Below are 27,094 nucleotides of genomic sequence, written 5' to 3' on the forward strand. Positions count from 1 at the left end.
GCTTAATAAATATAAATATTTGAGAGTTTGATACAATTTTTAATCTATTAAATAATAATTAGAATTTTAAATAAAAATAGAAATGTTAGGCGTGAACTTCCAACACAAAAATACTATACTATATTTATATTATCACTTTATTTCAGTAAACAAAAAATACAAAAAAAGTTGCCCATTGGATGTCGATACTCGGGTTATTTAGATGGTGTTTGTATACTTAGATAACTGCTATGTTCCTGGTACATATTAAATTATGTATGTATCATTCAATTAAAACTGAAACTGAAAAAAATAAATACATTTTGGGTCGTATTTATTTTATAATTTTCTTAGCAGTACTTTAAATGATCAGGTGCTAAAACCAGGTCCCCGAGTAATTAACTACTCAGTATTATTATTTATTATTAATAAAGAGTTAAAATTTAACAGAATAGTTTTTTAATGAATAAAAAATTACTGTAATTTTTAAAACATAGAGAATTTTGTATCTACTTGTAAACATTGGTTAACAAGGGGAAATAACATCTTAAGTTTGTGCTAACTGTGCTCAATGAAAGAGCAATCACCCGGCAAGCAAAAGACCTGAGTTTGATTTCCGGTCCTGTAGCCTGATTTTTGACGTTATTTTCCCAGTAGACATTAACATACTTATTTCAGTTTAGCATTAAATGATAAAAAAAAAAGAAATATTATTTTATAGAATTGACATTGATGTAGAATTATAAATTGGTTACCTTAAAAAATTGTGATAAAAAATTATTATTATTTAAAGTCTCTTTATTTCTTGCAGTACATTTAAATACAAAATCTAAACAAATAGTATATACATTAATCCAATTTCAAAAGTAGGCATATAATATTTTAATGACAACTTTAAAAGAGAAGAAACAAATAATTTCTTAATATTATGAAAAAAATAAATTATTAAATCACAAGAAACAATTGATTGTAAATACATTGGTATAATTATATGTATTTTTAATCTAATAAAAAGCATGACTACATTAACACATAAAAACTAAATAATTTAATATTTTTTGTTACAGAACATAGTCTTAGTAAAATTGTATTAAATCACAAGGCCCACAAATATAATAAACTCACAACATTAAAAAAATATAGTTTTAAACAAAAGAAATATTGAAAAAATATAATTAATCAATTTTCATGATCTACAGACAAATTATTTTTTTGCAGCATAATCTCTAAAGAGAATTTTTTTTATTATCTGTAAAATGACCAAAAAATATTTGATTTTGATTGGATATAAATAAAAATATTCATAACCTCGGTTGGTGTATTAATTATTTAAATATCATTAATACTATGTTAAACATTAATCAACTCAAGTGTTTAAAAAAGAGAACCAAATGTAAATAGATATTTTAAATTATTTAAAAATTAAAACTTGACATTTTTAAAACAGTTTTTATTAATTTATCTAATCAAGCATGTAATTTACATTTTAAATAGAAAAAAAACATCAAGGTGTGTTCAATATTAAAAAATATTGATAAAAAAAATATATCAGATGGTAGTATTTGACTCTTTAAAACATAATGTAATTATAATATGTGATTTTAATGTGTAAAAAAGAACACATTAGAGCATAAACTAAGAATATTATGCTATAAGTATACATTTAGGCAAATCATTTTATTTAAACATTAAACCACCATTAATTAATTCCAGAATTTATATATTTAAGATTAAATACAGGGATAGATTGTGTAATATGTGATAATAAACTAGATTTTAAATTGTTTTTATCACATTTGAATAGATTAAATGAATAATTTAAATTACTCTTATAAACATATTTTATTATACTGAACAAACCAGCACACCCTGTAATTAATATTGGTACATTTTATGGTAAAAAAAAAAAAATAAATAACAGTGTTTATTAGTACAAATAGTACAACAAGGTTTAAAAATTGGCGAGAGTGGATTTTGGAAGACCTCCAATGTATAACCAGTTAATCATTTCAGTCATTAAAACCTAGTATTATATTTATAATTGTGCACGAGAAGTCAATTAAACAAACAATACCATTAACAGTTTTAAAGTTATTTTCTTATCTATATTTCTTTTCATATTTATTAATTTAATTTTGAACCAACTTAATTTCAATTTATCCAATTAATTAATTATTGTATATAGCCGAGGTTTTAACATTTTACATCAAGTATACCTACATTACACAAATAGTTTCAAATAGACTAGTATAAAATAATCAGTATTCAGTACTATGTTTTCATGTTGATATTAACATGAAATCATAAGATTTTAATACTAAATAGAGAAATCAACCACAGAAACCAACTGAAAGGTTTTATGAATGTGAATTATTTACAGACACGGGTTTGGTGTTTAGATAGTGTATATAAAAATTTTGAAAAACTATCCCTTACATATTGTGGGTCGCTATCACAATTATTAATGTGCGGTATAACCGTAGTATTTGGACCCCAAACAATTGGAGCCATATCTGCTTTGATAACAGCTTCCATGTTACTGTCTATATAATAAGCACTTTCACGCTTAAAAAAATTGTGAAGATAACAGCAGGCCTTAACAATGGTTTGTACTTTTTTTGCTTCTAAGTTAACAGGTGTCTGGAGTACACCAAACCTCCATGCCATAATGGCCAGAGTTTTTGCAGCCCTTTGATTGGCCCTGACTAATTGTCTATTAAATAGCTTATTAGCCTCGCCACCTTTATCATTCACTGCTCTGTAGGGCACCATAAAATTTTCCTGAAGTTTAAAACTTTCATCAGCTACGAATACATAAGGTAACTGATTAGAGTTAAGTTGACATGGTAACTTTGTCGTTCTCAATTTGCGTTCTAAAATTCTATTTGGTGGATTATCTTCAGAAAGATGCCCACTTGGACACGTGTCTACTACAAGGAACTCATAATTGGAATCTACTACAGCTGTTAATAAGACACTGGGTCGACGACGTTCATTAAGATAATCAGAATCTGCTTTAGATGCCTTGCGAAGTTCAATATGACGTGCACATGCAGCGCCTAAACATGACGGGAACCTTGTAGTACGTTCAAAAGTTGTTGATACTCGCATCCATTCTTCTTCTGTTTGAGGACACTAAAAATAAATAAGTCATATTAATTCGTTGGTTTCAACAAAATTTTTAATATTATAAATATACAGTTTTAGCTCTACATGCAACAATATTAGACAATCAATTTAAACAAATTAATAAAACATAGTAAAAACTATATCACAAAAAAATGTCTATAAAGTATTTATATTTTCTTTAAAATATACAAAATAAAATACCAAAAATGTATATTCATTATTCAGCCGAACTTAACTACAACATCAACTACAATTTATTTCTGTTAAATTACTTCTATGTAGAATTTGAAATCAGCTCAGGATATGTAATGAAGGGGGGTTATAGCTACCCCATGTAAATATAAGCTTGTGTATCCAAAACATTAGAGGCTAGAGCCCCCCCCCCCCAAAAAAAAATAATAAATTTATCACGCTATGTCCTCATTCAAAAAGCTATCATAATATTATAATATAACAAATATAATGAACCCCCTCACGAGTTATCTCCGTGAGGACCAGTACTCATATGTATGAATGAAATGAAATAAAATAAAAAATAAATAAATAATACATAAATACACATATTTTACTAAAACAACATAAGGTTTCCTATTTCTATATCTAGTCTTTAAATAAAACGATTCACAAATTTATCTTGATTTCTGAAAAAACTCAGTGAAATTCAGAGTTTTAAAGTAATTTATTTTTTAAAGGAATTTAAATCACAGCTCTAAACATTAGTTTTAATTTTCAGAATTTTCTAATTAAAAATTTAGATCAATAATCCAAATGACCAGGTGTCCTGCTTGTTGTATATTCATGTGACTAAATTTGTAAATTATGAATAATTAAAATATATAAAAACTATTTTAACTACATTGTAGGTAACTATGTTATATTTTGGGAGTAGTTTTTCCATGTTGAGAAAGTTTAGTTTCTGTTTTGTTCATGTGTGTATTAGTATATAAAAAATATTAACATCTTAAATATTATATGTTTGTACCCATATATGTATAATGTATATTGTATATACTATAAGTATACAGCCTTATAGATACTATATTATATTTTTACTTTATTGGACTAACAAATTATTAAATAACAAACCTCTAATTATAAACCATTCTAAATTCAAAAAAATGTACTAAAAATGTAATTAAATTACAATGTTATAGTACCTAATATACAATTGTTTTGAATTATATTTTGAGAGGACACAGCCTTTTGTTGTCTCCGTCTTACAAGTGCGTAACATAGCAAATTTACACTCAGGAGAACGCGCTTAGCTCCGTAAGTTTATCCGTAAGTTTATCCTCCGTAAAGTGAATAGGTCTATTATGAAACTCGATAGTAAGAACATTATCTGTGTTCGTATGTTGGTTTTTTTACAATATAGCATAGATTAATAATGCTCATAACTCACTTAAAAACTGTATAATCATAAAAAACCAACTTACGAACACAGATAATGTTCTTACTATAGATTTCATAATAGGTCGATTCACTCTAATTTTTAAACTAACGGAGCTAAACGTTGTCTGCTGAGCGTAAATTTACTATGTTACACACTTGTAAGGTGGAGACAACAAATATCTGTGTAGCATCCTTTTAAATAACTTCCTGTATTTAAATAATTTGCTATTATTCATTAATTTCATGATATAAGTACGAGTACTAGTGGATACCTGGTGAAATGGATTCTAAATTTTTAATTAGAAAATTAAAACTAATACCTAATATGTTTAAATAACAGAGGTTTAATTTTGAACTATGATAAAACAATGTATTTGAAGTTTTCTATAAATAAATCTAATAGCCCTGATTTTCCTCTTATTATACATAATTGTAATAATTATTTAAATTGTAAACCACAAACTTGTATCCAAATAAAAGAAATATCTAGAATCCGCTATTTAGGAATTATATATGACAATAATTTGAGGTTTTTATATCTTCTTATAATAATTTAATCGGCAAACTACGCTGCATCATTTTTAAATTCGTAAAAATACAACATATGCTGCTATTGAAATCTTTACTTAATACATATTTTGCTTTTTATCAATCCATTTTTCAATACAGTTTTCTGGTATAGGGTGGCGTCAAAGACAATAATATAAAAAAAGGTGGATAAGTGGATGTCGCTCTGCTGTACAGTGGTTACAAGTGGGTCACTGTAATGGATGGTGTTAAATTTGAATTCAATGATATAATATCATTGTATAAGAAAAACGATTCTGAGCGAAAACGGTCAGTCAGCCTATGATATTACCAAGTATATTTGATGATATTATTGTGAATAAAGTAATTTATATATAACCTACTTACGTGAAGCCTTGTTTTAAATTTTCAATCCTTAGCCATAAAAGTTAAACATTTTATACATTTTTAACTACAAAATAATTAATAAATTATAAATTTGATAAATGTTGTCAAAATTTGAACTTTAAATGCTTATAAAAAAAAATTGTGCCTATGTATTTTTAATATTTTTCAACTGCTATTAGAATGATATATCAGGAACCTTATATTTAATTTTCACGCTTTTTTACCCAACAAAAAAATTTTTATTGATATTTATAGAAAAAAAAACTAAAAAAATTGAAAACTCACAATGTCCGTAAACTGCTCAAAAAGAGTCAAAATATTTTCAAAATTTTATGGTGTATAGAAAATGCTAATATAAACAATAAACATTCAGTGAAATTTTCAAGTATCTACAGTCATTCGTTTTTTAATTACAATAAAATAAGAAAATTGTTACATGAGAAATCGAGTCAATATCAAATGTAAAAATATAAATTTCAGACGCTCATAAAAATTTAGTTTAAGTTTCTTGTAGACATTTTTTTTTATATAAAGGTAGACAAACTTATGAGTAATCCTATATTACATTTTAAAATCTTAGATTTAAAAAGAAAAATTTTTATGGATTCTCAACTCAAAATAATTTGCTAATTTTCGTGATTTTTCCGTATTTTGTCAAAATTTGAACTTTAAATGCTTATAGTTATAAATAAAAACTGTGACTAAGGATTTTTAATTTTTTTCATCTGCCTTAGAAACAATAACTTAGGAGCCTTTTATTAAATTTTCAAGCTTTTTTACTCAACAGATAAAATTTTATTGATATTTATAGAAAAAAAAACTAATAAAATTTAAAACTGACAATGTCCGTAAACAGCTCAAAAAGAGTCAAAATATTTTCAAAATATTATGGTGTATAGAAAATGCTTATATAAACATTCAGTCAAAATTTCATGTCCCTACGGTCATTTGTTTTAGAGTTACACCAAAAACCAAAATTGATTTTCTCGAAAACAGATTTTGCGTAAAAATTCCCGTTTTTCCTTAATTTTTCTTTTGTTTTTCACGTCGCTTTTGAAAACTACTGGGAAATTTTTACTTTTAAAAAAAAATATAATAAATTAGCTGATCCCTTAAATATACCAACTCTATATGACTCAAACTTTGTTTAATTCGTTATTTAATATTCGGTGTATGGTGTTCAAAATGTATCTTAACTTTTCAGTTTTCCGGAATAAAAATTCTGGTTCGCAGCATTATATTATCAGGTAGGCAATCTATCTGTGGTAGATATCGCGGACCCCGTGGTGTTTGTATGTAAGTGTATGATTTAACTCTAAAGTATCAAAATTATACCAAGTTTGTTGTATTCCATCTATGTTGAATATAATCAATTAATACAAAATCCTAACCTAACCTAACTGTACTAAAATCCGATAAATAAAAAAAAACCAAATTTAACCATTTTTAAATTAGCCTATTTTCTTCCTAGAAGTCTAATCTACACACAAACATTTATTTATTGATAAACTGTTTTTTTTTTTGATTAACTAATAATTGTTTGAATGTTATTTATTTTCAGCCAGCGACTATCTTATTCTATATTCTTACTAAAAAAGGTATAGGTATACAATTTACACATTTTTTGAAAATTAAAATTAAAATTAAAAAATGCACACACTATATTTTTATAAATTGTAGCCTATGTGTTATTCTGATGTATAAGCTATATTATTGTAAAGTTTCATCAAAATCCATTCAGTAGTTTTTATGTGAAAGAGTAACAAACATATTTACAAACTTTCGCGTTTATAATATTAGTAGGATTATGGCATAATTTTTTTATGGTTTTATTCTAGTGATTTGTAAAATCAATAATTTATTGCTCCTCTTAGAATCTAAAATATATGTTTGGATGGAGGTTTCTGGTAACTAGGTTGTACCTAACTTTAGTGGGTCAAAAGTAGATATTTCGGTACTTTTTAAAATAATCAGGAAAAAAATACAGACTTTGTTAACATTTTAATATCACTATTAAAATAATTGTTTGTTAACCTAAAACCTTAGTTATCAAATGGGAATAAACTATATTATAGTTAAAAAGTTACATTTTACAGGTTTTAAACTTAACTAGTTTATTAATTTTCTAATGAACTTAAATAACTTAATTAGATTAATTGTCTATTGTAATTACTTATTATTTTTTTGAGTTAATTTAAAAAAAATTGGTAGGTACCTATGTGTTAAATTAGTTAAATATTTATTTAATTAATCATGCAGTATACAATATTTGTAAACAAGAGTTAACAAATAATTCTTGATTCAATAAGTTAATAGGTACACAAACTTATAATTCTCTATACCTCTAGCCCTAAGGCAAATTAATAGTATGAATTAATACAAAATGGTTAGGTACTTAGTTATTTTACAAGAATTGAGGGTTGCTCAATCATTAAATAATTATGAAATAACAATGATAAAAAAGGTGGGTAAGTGGATGTCGCTCTGCTGTATAGTAGGTTACAAGTGGGTCACTGTAATGGACGGTGTGAAATTTGAATTCAATGATATAATATCATTGTATAAGAAAAACAATTCTGAGCAGTCAGCCTATGGTATTACTAATATATTTGATGATATTATTGTGAAAAAGTAATTTATATACAACCTATTTACGTGGAACCTGGTTTTAAATTTTCAATCCTTAGCTATAAAATTTGAACATTTTATAAATTTTTAACTACAAAATATTTATTAAATTTTGTAAAAATTCAAACTTTAGATACTTATAAAAAAAAATTGAGCCTATGTATTTTTAATACTTTTCAACTGCAATTGTAAAAATATATCAGGAGCCTTGCATTAAATTTTCATGCCTTTTTATTCAACAAATAAAATGTTATTGATATTTATAGGAAAAAAAACAAAAAAAATTGAAAACTGACATTGTCCATAAGCAGCTCAAAAAAAGTTTTTTTTTTGGATAAAGGTAGAAAAACTTATGAGGAATCTTGTAATACATTTTCAAATCTTAGATTTAAAAAGCAAATTTTTTATGAATTCTCAACTTAAAATAATATGCTAATTTTCATGATTTTTCCGTATTTTGTCAAGATTGGAACTTTAAATGCTTATAAATAAAAAAATGAGACTACCTATGGATTTTTAATGTTTTTAAAATAGTCATGTAACAATATAGTAGGAGCCTCATATTAAATTTTCAAGCCTTTTTATCCAACACATAATGATTTGTTGACATCCATAGAAAAAAAAGTGGTCGCTCTGCTGTACAGTAGGTTACAAGTGGGTCACTGTAATGGATTGTGTTAAATTTGAATTCAGTGATAAAATATCATTCTATAAGAAAAACGATTTTGAGCGAAGACAGTTAGTCCCTCTATGATATTACTAAGTATATTTGATGATATTATTGTGAATAAAGTAACTGACAATGTTCGTAAACAGTTCAAAAAGAGTCAAAATATTTACAATATTTTATGGTGTATAGAAAATGAAAATATAAACAATCAGTAAAATTTTCATGTATCTACAGTTATTCGTTTTGGAATAACAATAAAATAACAAAACCACTACATGAGAAATCAAGTGAATGTCCAATATTGTGAAAATATGAACTTCAAATGCTCGTAAAAATTTAATTTGACTTTCTTATAGACATTTTTTTTTTTGATAAAGGTAGATAATCTTATAAGGAATCTTGTATTACGTTTTAAAATCTTAGATTTAAAAAGAAAATTTTTTTATGAATTCTTAACTCAAAATAATTTGGTAATTTTTGTAATTTTTCCATATTTTGTCAATTTTTTAACTTAAAAAAAAAACTGTGACTAAGGATTTTTAATATTTTTCAAATGTCATTGTAACATTATAGTAGGAGCCTGTATTAAATTTTCAAACTTTTTTACCCAACAAATAAAGTTTTATTGACATCCTTAGAAAAAAAGACTAATAAAATTGGAAGCTGAAAATGTTCCTAATTAGTTCAAAACAAATCAAAATATTTTGAAAATTATTGTGTATAGAAAATGCTAATATAAATGACCAGTGAAAATTTCATGTGTATACGTTCATTTGTTTTAGAGTTACACCAAAAACCAGAGACAATTTTGTGGAAAACCAATTTTGCGTAAAGATTCCCGTTTTTCCTTAATTTTTATGTTGTTTTTCCCGGCGCTTTTGAAAATTATTGGAAATTTTAAATTTTGACCTCTCCAATGCACCAACGATATTCACTTTCCCATCGAACAAGATACTGAAGTTGAAAATCCAATCATTATTTCGACTACCTACTTATCATGTAGCAGACACAAAAATAAAAAAAAAACACACATCATTGTAAAATCAATACATTCATCGTTCCACTCAGAATCTAAAAAACAAAATTAATTGATTTTAACTGAGTTAGGTTAACAGTACTCTAGGAAGTGTCACTGGCAAACTTCAAAATAATCTTTTAATTATCCAAGAAGTAGTAGTAGGAATTTAATTTAAATACATAAGAAATATAATTGAAACTAAATTAATATTATATTGATCACCTATAATATAAGGTCATAAGGAACAGACTGCTGATTGATTATTTTTTAATTTAAGTTCAAAACTAATACCACAGAATAAGACAATAAAATAAATGCTAATACCAGACAACCAAACAGGTAATGAGCTTTGAATTTCTTATAATTCATGGAATGTTAGGTTAGATTAAATTAACAGTGTCAAAAGTGTTCAAAGAACATTTATATGATTTCAACTTTCCGGCCAGAGGACATAGCATGGTTATAATTACTAATTTTAAGTTAGTACCTAACAGGCATGTATCCATGTATCATGGTGGGCAACCCTCGTAAATTTACTCTGGCCCAGGACTGCCCCCCCCCCAAAAAAAAAATCAAAAAATTATTATTGTTAACAATTATAAAAAATGTGATTATGCTCACTGAATCTATTTACTACTAAGTAATATAATTATTATTATAAAAATTAATTTTTATATTCATGGATAATGTTATCAGCAAAAAATAAATAATAGGGTCTTAGAGACATACCCATGGCTAAATATATATTAGATTTATATATATTAAAAATATATTATTTGAAACCTTTAGGTGTTCATTATAATCTTGATCTAGGAAGTCTAAAGGCAGACCTAAAAAATTTACCAACAACCAATAAAAAAAATCAAATTCATTATAATGTTAAAGTAAACATCCTGATGCATTTAATTGAACTACATGAAAAGTATAAGTTAGCATTCAATGAAACTTATAAACTATAGCTATTATTATAATAATAACTATTCCTATATCAAGTGCAGAATGCAAAGAACTTTTTCATGTCTGTCGACTGAAAAACTATACGAGGAATCGACTGATAAATGATTGTTTAAATAATTTAGCTTCAATAAGTATAGAAAAAAAATTTCTAAAAACTTAGATATTAGATATTTTTTTACAATTATTTTCAGAGCATCACAAAAACTATTTGATATTGAACTATTTAATATTTATGTAAGTACTTATAAAGTACTTATAGGTAATGTATTATTACTATTTTCTGCTTGTATGTGCATTTTTTTCAATAAATTTGAGTTTGTTTATAAATTGTAATTAATTTTTGATGTTAGAAGTTGAAAATTTTAATCAGCTTTTATTCTAAATATGTAGGTAAATTTATTTTTCATAGTATGAAAAAAATATCCCAAAAGTGAAGATGTACGTAATTCTGTATTTTTTTTTCTATCAAGTACTATCTATTTTTTGTAATAATGTGATAATATTCTTTGTATGGCATATTGGCATACCACCTTAGGGTGAGTGTGAGAGAGAAGTAGTCTACAAGTATTTCATTGTGAAAAAATATGGAAAATGGTAAAAGGGCAAACAATTATTGGCCCTCCTACTAGAAAATGTCTGGCTACGTGCCTGGTACCCTATATGTCTTAATTGTTTTGATTAAATAATTCCTTACTAGGATTACTATCCTGAAATAAAAGTATTAAGAATAGTGAATATCTTGAAGGCTAGAACTAATATTTGAATAACATTGGTAAGATAAAAAAAAACAAAATGATTGGCCTGCAGTTTCTGGACACAGGATGATAGCAAACTTTTTTGAATAAGGAAATATTGTTAGATTCATACATATATTTAGTATATAATATGATATAAAAAAAAATACCTTAATGTAGTCTTTGAGTGCTTCTATAATACAGTCACAAGTTTCTACAATGATCTTTGCTAACATTTGAGGTGATATGTGGGTGTCAACCTTAATTTCTTGTAGTGTAGAGCTGGTACCGAGAAATCTAAGTGTTGCTGTTAAACGTCTGGCGGCACTCACTTTTAATCCATTTTTAACTTTAGCCATGTATGGGTGCAACTTTGCCAATAACTTGTGAAATGTTTGTCTATCGACCCGTAATCTTTTACCGCGGTCTTCCTTGGCCAACCATTCCAGCTCTTTTTCGAGTAATGCATCTCTAATGTGACCGTCCCGCTGGCCAAAGTATGGACGTTGTTCCATCGACTGATGTGATGATGACGATGAGGAACTACATTCAGATAGAAGATGATTTTGACTTAACAACAGCAAAATCGCGGCCCATTGACCACTGTCAAGTGAAGAGTTTTTAGCTAATAGTGCTAGTAAAAACAATTCGTTGGTGGTTAACATGTCATCATTGTACCAAGGATCAGTGTTTTTATGCGAATAGATCCTTTTTGGTGAACAGTGTATACTTAATAAGAAAAAGTATTCTATTTAAAAATTATATTAAAAAATGAATCACAATATTATGTATTTTGTGTTTAATTATAGCCGAATAATAAAACATCAAAACAAAAATAAGCAGATTGATCGCTTGGAACTTGGAAGATATTATAAAGATTATGTGTAGCAATACTGTAAATAAGTTACTACTCGGACTATCGGAAATAGAAACAGGAAAATGCCGATGCCGAAAACTGATAATGCCAAAATTATGATTACGCGATATAGTTTACAGTGTTGATATATTATTAGCGTTAGCATCACTTAAAAAAAATATTTAGAAAAGGGAAATTTCATATCATTCAACAAAAATATTATGTTACCTAACAACTATGATATTTAACATTTATGGAGTTATCCCGTCTTACACGATACCTCATTATACTTTAAGATATTAGTACCTATAAGGTGCACGTATGCACGATACGCATAAATAATAATATGACCCGGCACCCTTAGATCATAATATACATAATAATATATACAATTGTAGGCAAGTTTAATGATGAATGATCTTAGATGGGGGTGGACCTTACATCATCTAAAGTTTCAGTAACTCAGTGGTGAATGTTTGTGGTATTTAAAAACGTAAACGTTGTATTAACGTTGTAATAACGTTGTAATAACGTTGTAGACTCTTTACATATAATATAAACATATCATTACCACGTAATCGGGAGAACTTTTTGAACTGGTTAACGTTTCACTAATCACTATATGTGGTTTTATATGCTTATTACTTTCCTGTTCTCCTGTCTATTATTTCTAAATCATTGAGCGTGTGCCTTTGTATGGATCTTATGAGAATTTGTTTAATGTACAATTTATAGATATAGATAGTATGTTTGTGTGGCTAAATAACTCGACTAATGGGTACGTCAACGGAAGAGAGTAAGCTACTTTTATTATATTTTTAGGGGTAAGATCTATTTGTGCCTCTTAACTCCCCAGCATGTTATACCATATAATAAAATTGACTTACATAATGCCATAGGTCTTGTAACTATTTTATTTAGAAAACGAATTTTGTAAAACAGAGTAGTTAAACTTATCATTTTATTTTTAACATTCTGTATATGATCCGACCATTTTAAATCGAAATCTATCATTATTCCTAAATATTTGAATGATAATACCATATTAATTGGTTTACAGTTGCAACTGATTGAATTAGTAGGTATTAGTGACTAGTGTATAACATTTATCTAGGTTGTGATAAATGTTTTCTAGTTACATATTAAGTATAATATAATATATATATTTTATTACTATTATAATTAATAGAAACATTGTATAAACTTTGTTTTTGGTTGCCATTGGTTAGGTTAGGTAAATACTAAGGAAAAATATTTATAAATTAAAATGAAATACAGTTTGTTGGTAATCACTATAAACACTTAGAACAGCTGAACCGTTTTGGCTCATTTTTATTTAAATGTTTGTAATTTATTGTCCAAGAAGGTTCTTACGGAAAGAAATTAAAGAATAATTGGAAAAGTTACCCAAAAGATGTCTCCAAACAAGGATTTTGAGTTTACGATGAAAATCAAAGATTTTTTTGTTTACAAATGGTTGCCATTGATTACATCTTACAGATTACCATGGACGTAAATATAGTCCTCAAATAGGTACATAGGACTTGGGCACAAAAGGTTAGTATACAGTATACACAATAGTAGCTATTTAAATACAATAGTATTAAACGTATATACAATTTTACTTATGATAAAATTCAAAACTACCACAAATTAAATGTGAATTAATTTATTGAATTATTTTATAAATTTATACAATTTTATGCAGTCATAAAATATATTATACAAATTATATATTATACTAGCTGTCCCGCCCGACGTTGTCCAGGCCCAAATATGTATTTTTAATAAAAATATTTGTACAAAATGTACGTGCCATATTTCTTCTAATATAATCAGTGCTCGAATTGGGAAAAATTAAGTAGAGGAGCTCAATCCAATGATTTAAAAACTGCGTTCCAAAGGCGCATTTCTCGACACAGACCCGTGGGGGGCCTTGCCCCCTCCCACGCTCCAGCCTTACATACATTTTGAATACCACTTTTCAGCAACACATTTTGAATTCAAAATAGGTATAATATATTTTGATAGCAATATCTTACATTGTTACAGTAGAAAAAAAAATTAGACCCCCCTGAAATTTCTTTTTTCTATAAAAAAATCTTATTGAACACCATTTTGATACACACAGATCAATTGTTGGTCATTTTTTTTAATAGATATACAATAAATTGTTGAATATGACAAAGACGTCGATAATCATAGTTTCTGTTTTTTTTTACTGATTTATAACATTACTAATAAACGTCTGCCATAATCGATGGTGTATCATCGTCAATCAATTATTACCACGGCTGATGGCCAGATTAAACACTGTAAATGTAGACCACCGACTAAGATAATATACTTATATATGATCTATGATCTGTGAACTACTGACCATATAGGCAAAACACAGGGTGATATTATAATTAACTAATAAACTAATATCAGAAATAATTTTGATATGAAAAATAGTAAAACTTGTTATATAATTGACATCAATTGAAATCAACATTTTAATAAAAATTATTTCGGACATTAGTTTGTACCGTCCCCCCGTCCAAATAAAAAAAAATAGTAGGGGTACGCAAAAAAAAAATAAAAAAAGTAGGGGAGCTCCGTCCCCGTGCGCACCCCCCCCCCCCCCCCCCAATTTGAGCACTGAATATAATATAATATAACTAATTGCAACCATTTAGATAAACAAAAAATTTTCTTTTTTCGTAAGCTGAAAAAAATCATGTATGAGTTATCCTTTAGCAATTTTTAGCCAAGTAATTTATTGATATCATTTTTTTTTTTTTGGGGCAGTAGACTGCTTTGATTTTCTTCAACAGTATCTTGTTTGATGGGAAAGTGAATCTACATATTTGGTGCATTCGGGAGGACAAAATTTTAAATTCCCAATAGTTCCCAAAAGCACCGGGAATTTTCACTCAAAATTGGTTTTGGTTTTTCCATTTCAAATTTTTTGTTTTTTTTTCTATAAATATCAAAAAAAAATTATTTGTTGGGTAAAAAAAAATTAAAATTTAATATAAGGCTCCTAATATATTGTTACTATGATATTTGAAAAATATTAAAAAATCTATCACAATTTTGTTTTATAAGTATTTGAAGTTCATATCTTGACAAAATACGTAAAAATCACGAAAATTAGCATATTATTTTTAGTTAGAAATTCATAAAAATTTTTCTTTTTAAATCTAAGATTTGAAATGAAATACAAGATTTCTCATAATGTTGTCTACTTTAATCAAAAAAATAAATGTCTACAACAAACTCAAATTACATTTTTATGAACGTTTGAAGTTCATATTTTTACAATATTGGATATTCACTTGATTTCTCATGTAGCGTTTCTTTTATTTTATCGTAATTAAAAAAAAAATGACTGTAGATACTTGAAAATTTTACTGAATGTTTTCATTTTCTACTCACCATACAATTTTTAAAATATTTTAACTTTTTTTGAGCTATTAACAGATAATAGAAAATGTCTTGTATAACTGATGACATACAGGACAGGTAGTCGGTAGAACACCAAGTTCTAGATAGTTTTTGTTTGTAGATCCAATTTTATTTATTTTATTTAGGAAGATCAAAGATACGAATGACTTTATTTTGCTGTGTAATATTTAATGGTCTTGATATATTCTCAGTAGCACCCCTCCCCTTCCATCCCCCCATTCTATTATTCCATATTGGAAAATCGATTGATAAAGATACACGTATACGTATACTATACTCATGATATCATTAGAGATATAATTTTGTATACTATAAAGTTTGAATATAATATTGTCTTTAACCGCGTTGTACTGTTTAGTATATGCCATCTCATATTATAATCGAAAGTCAGACTTAAATATCTTACTTTAGGGACTGTTTTTATTTTAGAGTATGTTGAGTCATCTGAATTATTATCATTATTACATAATATTAATTCTTGAAAAGTGAAGTTTGAGTAATTGCATACTTATAGACTATATAGAGATTAGAGAAGGACTTTAATTTTTAACTATTCCTGACTTCCTGTATAGACGTATAGACGTATAGTGTATATTATAATTAAATAAACAATAAACATAATTAATATAATACTATTAAATATTAATACTCCTTAAATAAAATTACCGCTTTGATTATAAATACTAGTATTCACTATAAAATATACAATAAATACAACAAAATATGCAAAAAAAGAAATTTATTAATTAATAATTTTTTAATCACTTACAAATAATTAATTATTATAGGTAGTTACTTAAGTTTTGAAATAATATAGTCAGAATGATCAGATTCCCGAAGAGCTGCAAAAAAAAATTATTTGTTAGAAACTTACTGTTGTTTTTTTTTCAATTTAATTTTGATGGCGCTTTGTTGCTGTAATATGTTTACCTATCAGTTTTAATTGCTGAGTTATGTTAAATTTAAAATATTTTTTCACTGTTAACTTTACATTCACATAATTGACAAAATAATATAGGTACTGTCGTCCACTCATCCACATTAAATACCTCTTCGCCGAACTCGGATACAAAATGTTAGTAATGTAAAATGTTACACGAAAGAGATGATTTAAGAGGATATCAGCGCACTGTTTGTTTTCTTTCTCTGGACCACACGCAATATGGACAAAACGCATTTACGCAGAATCATTTTTTCTATGTTTTTAAGTAATCTTAGAGTAAAATCATCTATAACAAAAATGATAGATAATAATATTTTTGAGGGAATGACACATCGATCATAATTTAAATTTTCAACATTGTTTTATTTGTTTTTAAAATCGAATACAAAGTCAAATAACAATAAAATTTAAAATCGTTGTCATTCCCTCAAAAATATTATTCTCCATCTTTTTTGTAGTGGGTGATTTTACTTTAAGATTACTTAAAAACATAGAAAAAATGATTCTGCGTTAATGCGTTTTGTCCATATTGCGCGAAGGGCCAGAGAGAAAACAAATATGAAATAGTGCAATGACATCGTCTTAACTTTTGGCATTTTAAGACAAAATTACTACACGTTAAACTGAAAGGCGAAAATACAACGTAACACACCAGTACGGGCACACGAGACAAAATAATGTGGACTGTATAAAATTAATTGACTATTAAATAGTACTATACAGTATACAACGCATTCAACGTATTTAAAACATGAATTTATTTTCACTCAATCACTCATACGACCGGCCCAAACTTTAAGCGGCCCACTGAGATTTTCTCGGTAGCTCGCCTAACCAATCCGGCCCTGCCGTTGCCTCCTTGGCCACTGCGTACTTGGATTCGGCGCCATTAGATATTACTTCTTAGTTCTTAGTAATTATAGTTACAACTTGTATAGGAAATAGGTATACTATGTTTAAAATTTTAAATATTATATAACAATAACATTATCCTAAAAATTGACCAAGTTCAAAACTTTTGTTATTTCTTGTATAAATAAATAGTATAGATACAAACAGATAGGAGAATATAATAGATATTGTAAATTATAATCGAACAACAGAGTCTCAGTACTGCAATTTAATGGTATACATGGTAATATCGTATGCGGGCAGCTCGGTGCCCGGCCGGCGGCTTTAACATCTCGATAATATATGTAGTGAATAGTGATGAATTCAGGGCTAGGATTTATATGCAAAAGCATGTTTTTTTTGCGACTTCTGATTGTTGATTTTGTCAGTAATGTCCACGAATCACCTTATGATGAGATAAATGGTGGTATTTTTATTTTGCATGTTTTTGCATATTTTGGATGAAATGCATATTATTGCATATATTGAATAAAATGAATATTATTGTACATTTCGATTATAAGAATGCAAAAAATAAATGTTTTATAGTAAATTTCATAATACTTGGGTTTTTGTCAAACATAAATTTTATTTTTATAAATACAATCATAATATGGTACAATAGGTATTCGATAAAAGATTAAATAATTTGACATTCATTTTCGAAAATTTGAAAAAATATGTGATCGTAGCATGTAACACTCGTAGTGAATGTAAATTATAAAATTTATTTCTAAATTATTTTTTTTCTCAATTATATTATATTAAGGCGCCCGATGCCGATGCCATTTTGTCCTCAAAAATATATTCTGCGGGAATAATGATACCACCTTATAGAATCAACCAAATTTCATAATTTTTTATTTAATTGCTAGAGAGAAATATTCTACAGCACGCATCGATCTCTGTTTTTCAATATTTCATTCTCAAACTTTATAATATGTCTAAAAAATACAAGATAAAAAGCATTTTTTTTACAAATTTTTAATACAATTATTTGAAATAAAATACAAAATCAGAGATCGATGTGGGCTGTAGGAAGTCTTCTTCTTTCAGATAAAAAAAAAGTCATCAGAATCCGACAATTCTACAAAGCTTGAGCGTTATTCCCGTAAAGTCGTTTTTTTCGATATAATACACCCTATCACCACCCCCCCTAAATAGGTATCAGGTAGTAGATTAGTGTAAAAGACTTATAATTGAAGTGGCAACTAAAATATAAAATTTAATTTTCAAATTTTATAGAATTGTGAAAAATTTGAAAAACTGGCAACGTGACCCTTAAGACGAACAGCTAATCACTGATGTATTTCAACAAAAAAATATTTTTTTTGTAACTATATTTTTGTGTTTATCTTATAAAAATTGAAATGCATATTTTTGCATATTTTGGTAAATAAAATGCATATTTTACCGTTTTTTATTGCATACAAATCCTAGCCCTGGTGATGATATTGAAAATAGTACGGGTAGTACGTAGTAGGTACTAGGTATTACCATTGATTATAAATACTATATGTATTTATAATCAATGGTATTACGAAAACAAGGTCCATAAACAGCGTTTTGAAAAATCCTGCATACCGCATACGCCACTGATTTTAGATATTCCGACAATATTGACATCGTAAATTCGTAAACTAAAATAATTAATATTTATTCTACTATAAATATTTAATTTTTATTATATTACAAACGACATTATCGACTTTTTTTTGCCGCCCTTAAATATTTGGCCACCCCTGCCGCCTGGAGCAACGGCTCCTTTTGCCCCCCCTCCCCTTGATGCGCCACTGGTTACAAGTTTGTGTTTTAATAATTACATTAGCAGCTAGATTTTTTGACCAGACCCCTGACCCGATCAATCTCCAGTCCGTATCAAACGTTGGTAGTCAATTCCATTAATTTGTATTAAATTATATGCTGACGTAATAGCACTGACTAAGATAGAGGTTTATATCTTTAATCGTGGTCCATGCGTAATAGCAAATATGAAAGAGTATAGTGTCTCCAGTGTCCCCTAGAAAATCTATGAGCTTCCCGTATTCTATTCTATAGTATTTGGTGATAGTATAATATTTAAAATATTTAGCGCCAAATAAATCACAGTTAATATATTATTGTATCACCGGTACATCTTGTGACACAGTGCATCCCGTATGGACGTTATCATAGTGACTGATAAACGTGGTGCAGATAGGGTTGGCAACACTGCTCACCACTGTTTATCCGGGCACTCGCGTTCGTCGTGTGTCTTTCTAGAGCTCTTTACGTCAATATCAACTTCAACGAGACTCTGAAAATACGCAATGGTAAGATTTTCATCTGTTCCGATCCACGTTTGTGGTGGTTTTATTGCTATATTCAATATTAATATTTTTCCCTTAGGGTATCGACATCGACCACAGGCGCGGGCATAAGGCCAAACGGACTGCACCCAAGTCCAAAGATGTGTATTTGTTGCTGTTAGTCAAGGTAAGTACGGGTTTCAGGAACCCACTGTTTACTGTTCGTCAACACAAAATTGTATTATTAATCGTTCTCTGCCTTGTAGTTGTACCGTTTCTTGGCTCGCCGTACCCGTTCCCATTTCAACAAAGTTGTATTGAGACGTTTGTTCATGTCTCGTATTAACCGTCCGCCGATATCGTTGAGCGCTATCTCTAAGTACATGACCAAGATCGCCGATGAAAAGCGTATTGCAGTTGTCGTTGGCACTATTGTTGATGACAAGAGGTTGTATAAAGTGCCCAAGCTTACAGTACGTCCCTGCCGACTTTCCCTGCCATCAGGATCTCTCATAATAACTATTTTTCGTTCACAGGTTTGTGCATTGCGTGTAACTTCAGGAGCCAGAGCTCGCATCTTAAAAGCTGGTGGAGAAATCCTTACTTTTGATCAACTAGCATTGAAGGCACCGACTGGCAAGAATACTGTTTTATTGCAAGGTGAGAGTTTACAGTTACTATTAATTAATAATATTGAAGATTGCATTTTACGTTTGTAATATGATTTTAAAGCATTAAATGGTGCTACTTGTATTGGACAATCTAGAAGTGGTATTATAAATTTAAAACCGAAACCTTTACTTATTTGTAGCATTTATTATGAAAGAATAACTTTAAAATTATTTTAATTAACAATTTTTATTTTCTTGTTATTTATAACCTAGCAATTTTACCATTTCTTTACTAGCAATAATGAACTAATAAATGATAAACTGTAGAATAAGGAAAATCTAGTTTCTTATCTCCCAACTAAAAGGTTATTTTGCTATTTAAGGGCACTGTAAAATATTAAAACTGACCCCTGCTCACCGCGGTTAGCATACCTGTACACCTCTCTGTTTGGCTGACCCTTTGTTTGTTATTAGAATTCTGAAAACAATGTAATTAATATATTTTCGTAGGTGAGGAGGCTTGGCCCCCTGTTTTTTTATTATATTTTAGTTAAAAATATTCTAGCACCCTCAGAAAAGTTTCCCTAATTTGGGCCATGGACCATGAGTTATAATCATTAAAATTGGTATATATGATTTAGTTCACGTGAATTTAAAATTAAATATTATTATTAATTACCTTGTTGCTTGGAAAGAAGTAACTTTTTTGAAATTGAAGTCACTTATCATAATGTTCTTAAATGCAAATTATTTGTTAGTATATTTATACATCTGCTATAAAATTGGTGTTTGACGGACTTGTCTTTTGATCCACAAATATTTGTTTTTATTGTAATTATTACAAAAAATTATGTGATATTCAATTAATTATATATTATATAACAGCAAGTTGTCGATATTATAAAGGCAAATTTTGTTAATTATTATTACACTTGATTTTAATACGGAAATAATTATCAAACCATATTTAGGTAACAACTGACAATAAGATTTGGATGTAATTTATAAATTTGATTAAGGAGTGTGAATAAATAGTATTGAAAAATTCTATGAAGATGTATTTTTGTATTTCCAATAATATGGTTTATTGAGTGGCTTAGAGTAAATACACCTATTATCAATATTGTCGAAGAGGAGTTATGTCTGTTTAAAAATCAATTTTAAATATTTTAATTACTAAACTCAATTGAAATTCCAAGAGTAAAATATTACAAGTTCTAGAGTTAAATATTGGACATTGAAAATAAAATATCATAAATCAACTACTATACAGACATTTGTATGGTAGGTGTTCCATACTGTAATGTCACCCAGTAAGCTATATTATTGGAAATACAATACTAAAATTCACATTTGTAATAAGTGTGTAAAATGATGCATTACTGACAGCACAGGGTAAGCTCCGCTATTTATATTATACACAGTCACTCACACTAATGATCACTTACCACACGCACATTTATACGACTCGCTCGCGTATAATGAACTCCTTAGAAACGGTCGGTATGCATACCTCTTAATATATAAAAACAGTATTAATACAGTCAGATATAATGCTAAAAATGTGATTCTAATCAGTTACATCAGTGCAATTTGTACCCCCCCCTCCCTAATATCCTAATGTAACAATTTTATTGTTAACTTATTTTACATTTAACAATGATAATAATTTTTTATGGTAAAACATAAACTTAATATATATTTATATTTTATGGTTTAATATTTAAATTGGCTGATTCTTATTTTATTATCGTCTTTATATTGTATATTTGTATAATAAACATAATATCATTTTTGTTTAGGTAAACGCAAATCACGTGAATCATGCAGACACTTTGGTCCAGCTCCAGGTGTACCCCACAGCCACACTAAACCATATGTGCGCTCCAAGGGACGCAAGTTTGAACGAGCTCGTGGTAGGAGGCGTGGATGTGGTTTCAAGAAATAAACATCTTTTCATTTTACTTAATAATAAATTTTTTATTATGTATTTTGTGAAAATAAAGGGACTGTTGTTGTCGATAAATACACTTGAAATATTTTTAATTTTAAAATAGTCACAAACAAAAATTAAGTCAAAGTATTTTGATTCTTAGGGTGGTTTAAAAAATTGACAAAAAATGAGAAAACCACAATAAAATATAATATAAAGAAAGTAAAAACAACCAATAAGCTTAAAACAAACTTATACAAGCGAGCATTAATACCATTGGATTACAATGAATGCTTTTAAGACTAGAATATGGTAAAACAATTATTATATTAATACAAATTAGTAAAAATACTTAAAATTGAATTTTGTGAGAATACTTCTTTCATAATTTTCCATTTTTATACCTTGAAGTCTGGCCAATAATTTATTTGGTATCTTGTTGTACTGCCTTCAAACAACCTATCCAGCCACATAGGTAACCCATCTAGCAAATGTTCTGTTCGAATTTCATCTTCTTTATCCTATTATATACACATGATATATAAATGAATCATACAATTTAATCAGTTGTCTGTACAAAAGGCAAATAACACTCAGTGGGCAACACTAATGTAATTGTTTTTTACTCTTTATTTTAATTTGCATTAGACTAACAAGTGCATTGTGACAAGAAGAGGTGGGGAATAAGTATCTACTCCTGTCACCTTACATCACTAGTGAGTCAAATTAAAATATATGCCTTTGGCATTGCCGATCAGTGTTATTTACTCTATAGTCAGTATAACTTTGTAGCACACAATAAATTTAATCTATTCTGTGATCAAAGTATCTAATTTTTTTTCTTGCCTTTAAAATAGGTTTAAAACCAGCAGTATTTTCTTCATCTTCATCAAAACTGTAATTGTCTTCATCGGACTCTTCATTAAAACCCCAAAATTCTCCACCGTTATTTGGTGGTTTCATACCAACTCTTCTCCACTTATCATTTTTCTATAACCAAATATTTTGATAAATTAAAAATTTGTAAAACAGGCTCGCCAAAAATGTTATCCATTATGATAATTAAATATCAATAAAATATTATTAAACTGACTTATGCCAGGTTGCATGAACTAAATATAATATAATGAATCAATGTTGAGCTAATGATCCCTTACACATTATTTAATGGCCTATGATTGGAAGACAATTTTTATGTAACCAGCATTAGCTTTGTAAAAGCAGAGAATTAATATTTTTTTTATTAGAAAAAAAAATTATTTTAAAAATATAATTTAAATTTTTATTATTAGAATGAAACTACCGAAATTATTTATCTTAGAATTAAAGTTTTACTAAATAATCAATTTTAATTTTCTTTTTTAAATAATTTTTCTATAACTTATCTAGTTTAAGCTGCATAATGCAAGTAAAAACTTATAATAACATAATAAGTTATTAAATAATTTAAATTAAATTAAAACTATTAATTTAAGTAACTCTCAAATTAAGGAAGTAACAAATGAGTTTATATACCATGATAATACTATTGTTATAAATTGGCTTCATCCTGTGACAAAGTACGCTGTATTTAAGTACACTAATGTCATGTACATTTTTAGGGTAACCTAACAACCATGAAATGAGATTGAAATTATATCATATAAGTTAAACAAAACAAAACCAACTTGTACTCACATGTCGTGAGGATTCTGGGTGTTTAGCATGGTACATGCAGAAATACTTTTTTAGAGAACACAACGATAACACTGTACCCACACAATTTCGTGTATTAATGTGTATGCTTTTGTTTGTGTCTGTAAGGCTTAATGATAATAATTCGCAGTACCAGTCTCTGGATGGAGAACGATCAAGGTTTAAATATCCAAACATTAATGACTTATTCCTAAAACATAAAATATTAAAATTTGTAACAAATAATTATAACTTATGATAGTAAATATGGAAGGCTGACTTTCTGTACGGCCACACAGTATGATAAAATTGTCGGGCCAGTAAAAGAGCAGTGCTGTTGTCTATCAACAGTATAATGGTGCGACACCCTGGTTTGATAAGTCGCACAAGTCCATTATAAGTTTCTGCTCTCAGTTCATGAAGTTTAAGTTCACGTTGTTTATTAGTTTGAGATGGTTTTGGTTTAGTTTTATCTACTTTTTTATTTATTTCTTTTATTTCGTTTTCCCTAAAATATTATAAACGAATTAAAAATGTGTAATATGTACAAAATATTTTTGACATACACTAAAATGTATACAAAATACATGACCACCATCGTTCCAATCATCAAAAACACAATGTACATAAAGAATAATCCATGGTTTATGGTCATATCGATCATGGTGTAAAACATAGTTATGATATGCTGTTGAGCTCTTGCAGCAATACGCACTAATAAGCTCTGACCATGTTCATCTAACACAACGCCAATATGAGCTTCATTACTCAGTGTCCAAGCCGCTTCACTGCCGAGCAGTGCATTCAACACTCCAGTTAGTTTCTCCTAATAAATAATATGCTTTTTATTAATAAAATGTTAAAAATACTATTTACCAACTAATATGTATTACTTTAGTCAAATCATAGTTAGCCCAATCATTATAGTCGTCTCCCAAAAGCCATTTATAACTGACCATGATTTTATTGAGCCTAGTCAACAAGACTATATGAAGTAATGGTTCACTTGGACTTTCACTGCCCTGTATTAATGAATTAATGAAATGTGGCTGTCTCTCTCTAAACACATACATGAAGGCTAGTCGCACGTCAGGGTAAATAGAACGAGCTTCTTGAGCGAAACGTCTGATAGATTGTCGATGAGCCTCATGATTAGGAGAGTTACGAGACACTAACACCAGACAAAACTGTTTCTGGCCAACTGGGCAAAGAGTATCAAAAACATCTTGTGAAGATAGCCTAGGTAAGGTCAAATATTTATTGCTTTCCATCAGGTCACGGAGACCAACCATCGGTATGTATGCCATAGAGAGATGTGCAGCTGGATGTCTAACATTTTCTTTCAATATTAATAGAGTATCTTTATCATGTGGTACTTTATATCGGTCTCGTGTTGATCGACACTCATACAGTCCAATATTCATGAACCTAAAAAGTGTAATCAATTAATTCCAGTTTATCACAATAGGTAGATACTAGATAGTATTGTAAGTATAAATCAAACACTTACCCAAAATTAATATGGTTTCGATACTCAAGTGCAATTAAAGCATAACGTATTCTCAAAGGAGATCCAGGTTGCATAACTAATGCCCGTACATGATTATCAGTTGACCAAGTATTCAAGAATTTATCAATTGTAACATCATTGAATTCAGGTATAAGGTTGACTGGCAAACTCTTTCTTATAAAGTCTAAACGAAAAATATCATCAAACAAGGTATATACAGACATAATTATATTTCTAAAACATACTAATAATATTGTCAGCACTCTGAAATGATTCTTGATAAACTATGAGATTTGAATCTATGATTGATACTAAATGAGGAATAAACACTCCTTTAGCTCTCCAAAATGCTGAAGGTTCCATATCTTTATTCATTGTTTTAAAATCTACCCCTAAAAATTAAAAACATTAATTTTATTCAACTTTTATTTTCATTATTTATAACTATATTTAGACAAGTTAACGTACCGATTGGTACGACATCTTCGATAACCTTTTTAAGAACAGATTGTGCTTTAAGAAAAGCAAGAGAAAATTCAGAATAAAACAGTATTAAAGTAAGCTTTTTGCTATTTTTTGTTAGCATTAATGAATTAAATTCACTGAAATAATAAAAAATAAAATTATTACATGACGAATAAGATTGTTTATAGAATAACTTACTCCAAATTTATTTGTAATTTTCTAAAGAATTCAAAAGTATAGCGATGATGCACATTGTCAAAAAAGTTGTCCATGTCAAAGTCGAAAAATTGATTAAAATTGCTGGAAAAACTGTTTGTAGGTGCAGCATAACTATCTGGCTTGTCTCTGTTCGTCAATGACTAAAATATGAAAAAATATATTACAGTGAGCAATTTTTTATTAATATTTATCAAATAAAAGTCATAATAAAAATGATTCAAGTACTTCATAAGCTGTTGTTATTTCGATAAATTTGGTCTCAGCTTCTGGATGGTTGCTCTTATCCGGATGCCTGATAAAATAATAAATGAAAAGAGTTAAAAATATCAATACAAGTTGCTAAAAATTTACTGAAAAAGCATACCATATCTTCACCAGATTTCGGTAGGCATTTTTAACTTCAGCCAATGATGCGGCCTTTGATATGCCAAGAATGGCATACGGATCTTGGGTGGCGGGTTGTGCCGTCAGAACGATTGCGAATAGCACAGTAGAAATCAGCCGCCATTTCATTTTTGTGTGGAGCGCACGGATCCAATTCACGACATTTTGCACATTTGTGACTTGATAGTTGATACTCAAAACTGTCTCATTACATTGCGAATAATTTTTTTTTTAAATTGTAAGTACTCGGCAGTATAAAATAATATAAAAAATTGTTGATAAAAATTCAATAATTGCACCGCTGACCACACTGGTTAGATCCGATTATGTTACATTTATAGATAAGGTCAAACTGATACGGGTAACAGGCCGGCCGCCATCAAGGTTTATAGATAATATTATCTACCTTAGATCATACCTATGATCATACACTATAATATTATGA

General features: G+C 28.2%; 3 protein-coding genes across 3 annotated transcripts; 1 reads left to right on the plus strand and 2 right to left on the minus strand.

Moving 5' to 3' along the window:
- Positions 1 to 1,802: 1,802 nt before the first annotated feature.
- Positions 1,803 to 12,356, minus strand: LOC132941173 (uncharacterized). The gene is made up of 2 exons (XM_061009111.1): positions 11,593 to 12,356; positions 1,803 to 3,114 (listed from the first exon to the last, which is right to left on the minus strand). Exons 1-2 carry the CDS (start codon positions 12,085 to 12,087, stop codon positions 2,350 to 2,352), a joined length of 1,260 nt encoding a protein of 419 aa, XP_060865094.1. The 5' UTR covers positions 12,088 to 12,356; the 3' UTR covers positions 1,803 to 2,349.
- Positions 12,357 to 19,736: 7,380 nt separating this feature from the next.
- Positions 19,737 to 22,494, plus strand: LOC132940901 (large ribosomal subunit protein eL18). Its single transcript, XM_061008703.1, has 5 exons — positions 19,737 to 19,877; positions 19,954 to 20,040; positions 20,120 to 20,326; positions 20,390 to 20,513; positions 22,267 to 22,494. Exons 1-5 carry the CDS (start codon positions 19,875 to 19,877, stop codon positions 22,410 to 22,412), a joined length of 567 nt encoding a protein of 188 aa, XP_060864686.1. The 5' UTR covers positions 19,737 to 19,874; the 3' UTR covers positions 22,413 to 22,494.
- A 91-nt stretch (positions 22,495 to 22,585) lies between these two features.
- LOC132940900 (dnaJ homolog subfamily C member 16) lies at positions 22,586 to 26,943 on the minus strand. Its single transcript, XM_061008702.1, has 12 exons — positions 26,630 to 26,943; positions 26,491 to 26,557; positions 26,245 to 26,405; positions 26,050 to 26,183; positions 25,827 to 25,973; positions 25,582 to 25,765; positions 24,965 to 25,499; positions 24,638 to 24,897; positions 24,352 to 24,579; positions 24,075 to 24,282; positions 23,244 to 23,387; positions 22,586 to 22,918 (listed from the first exon to the last, which is right to left on the minus strand). Exons 1-12 carry the CDS (start codon positions 26,776 to 26,778, stop codon positions 22,796 to 22,798), a joined length of 2,340 nt encoding a protein of 779 aa, XP_060864685.1. The 5' UTR covers positions 26,779 to 26,943; the 3' UTR covers positions 22,586 to 22,795.
- Positions 26,944 to 27,094: the final 151 nt, after the last annotated feature.

The sequence above is a fragment of the Metopolophium dirhodum genome, chromosome 3, assembly GCF_019925205.1.
Source record: "Metopolophium dirhodum isolate CAU chromosome 3, ASM1992520v1, whole genome shotgun sequence".
In the NCBI taxonomy this organism is placed as follows: domain Eukaryota; kingdom Metazoa; phylum Arthropoda; class Insecta; order Hemiptera; family Aphididae; genus Metopolophium; species Metopolophium dirhodum.

Coding starts and splice junctions, on each gene's coding strand:
- LOC132941173 (XM_061009111.1), bottom strand. CDS start 12,087: ATGTTAACCACCAACGAATTGTTTTTACTAGCACTATTAGCTAAAAAC. Junction 3,115..11,592: donor CACTCAAAGACTACATTAAG/GTATTTTTTTTT, acceptor ATTTATTTTTAG/TGTCCTCAAACAGAAGAAGA.
- LOC132940901 (XM_061008703.1), top strand. Junction 20,041..20,119: donor ATTTGTTGCTGTTAGTCAAG/GTAAGTACGGGT, acceptor TCTGCCTTGTAG/TTGTACCGTTTCTTGGCTCG. Junction 20,514..22,266: donor GAATACTGTTTTATTGCAAG/GTGAGAGTTTAC, acceptor ATTTTTGTTTAG/GTAAACGCAAATCACGTGAA.
- LOC132940900 (XM_061008702.1), bottom strand. CDS start 26,778: ATGAAATGGCGGCTGATTTCTACTGTGCTATTCGCAATCGTTCTGACG. Junction 26,184..26,244: donor AAATTACAAATAAATTTGGA/GTAAGTTATTCT, acceptor TTATTATTTCAG/TGAATTTAATTCATTAATGC. Junction 25,766..25,826: donor GAGTGCTGACAATATTATTA/GTATGTTTTAGA, acceptor TTTTTCGTTTAG/ACTTTATAAGAAAGAGTTTG.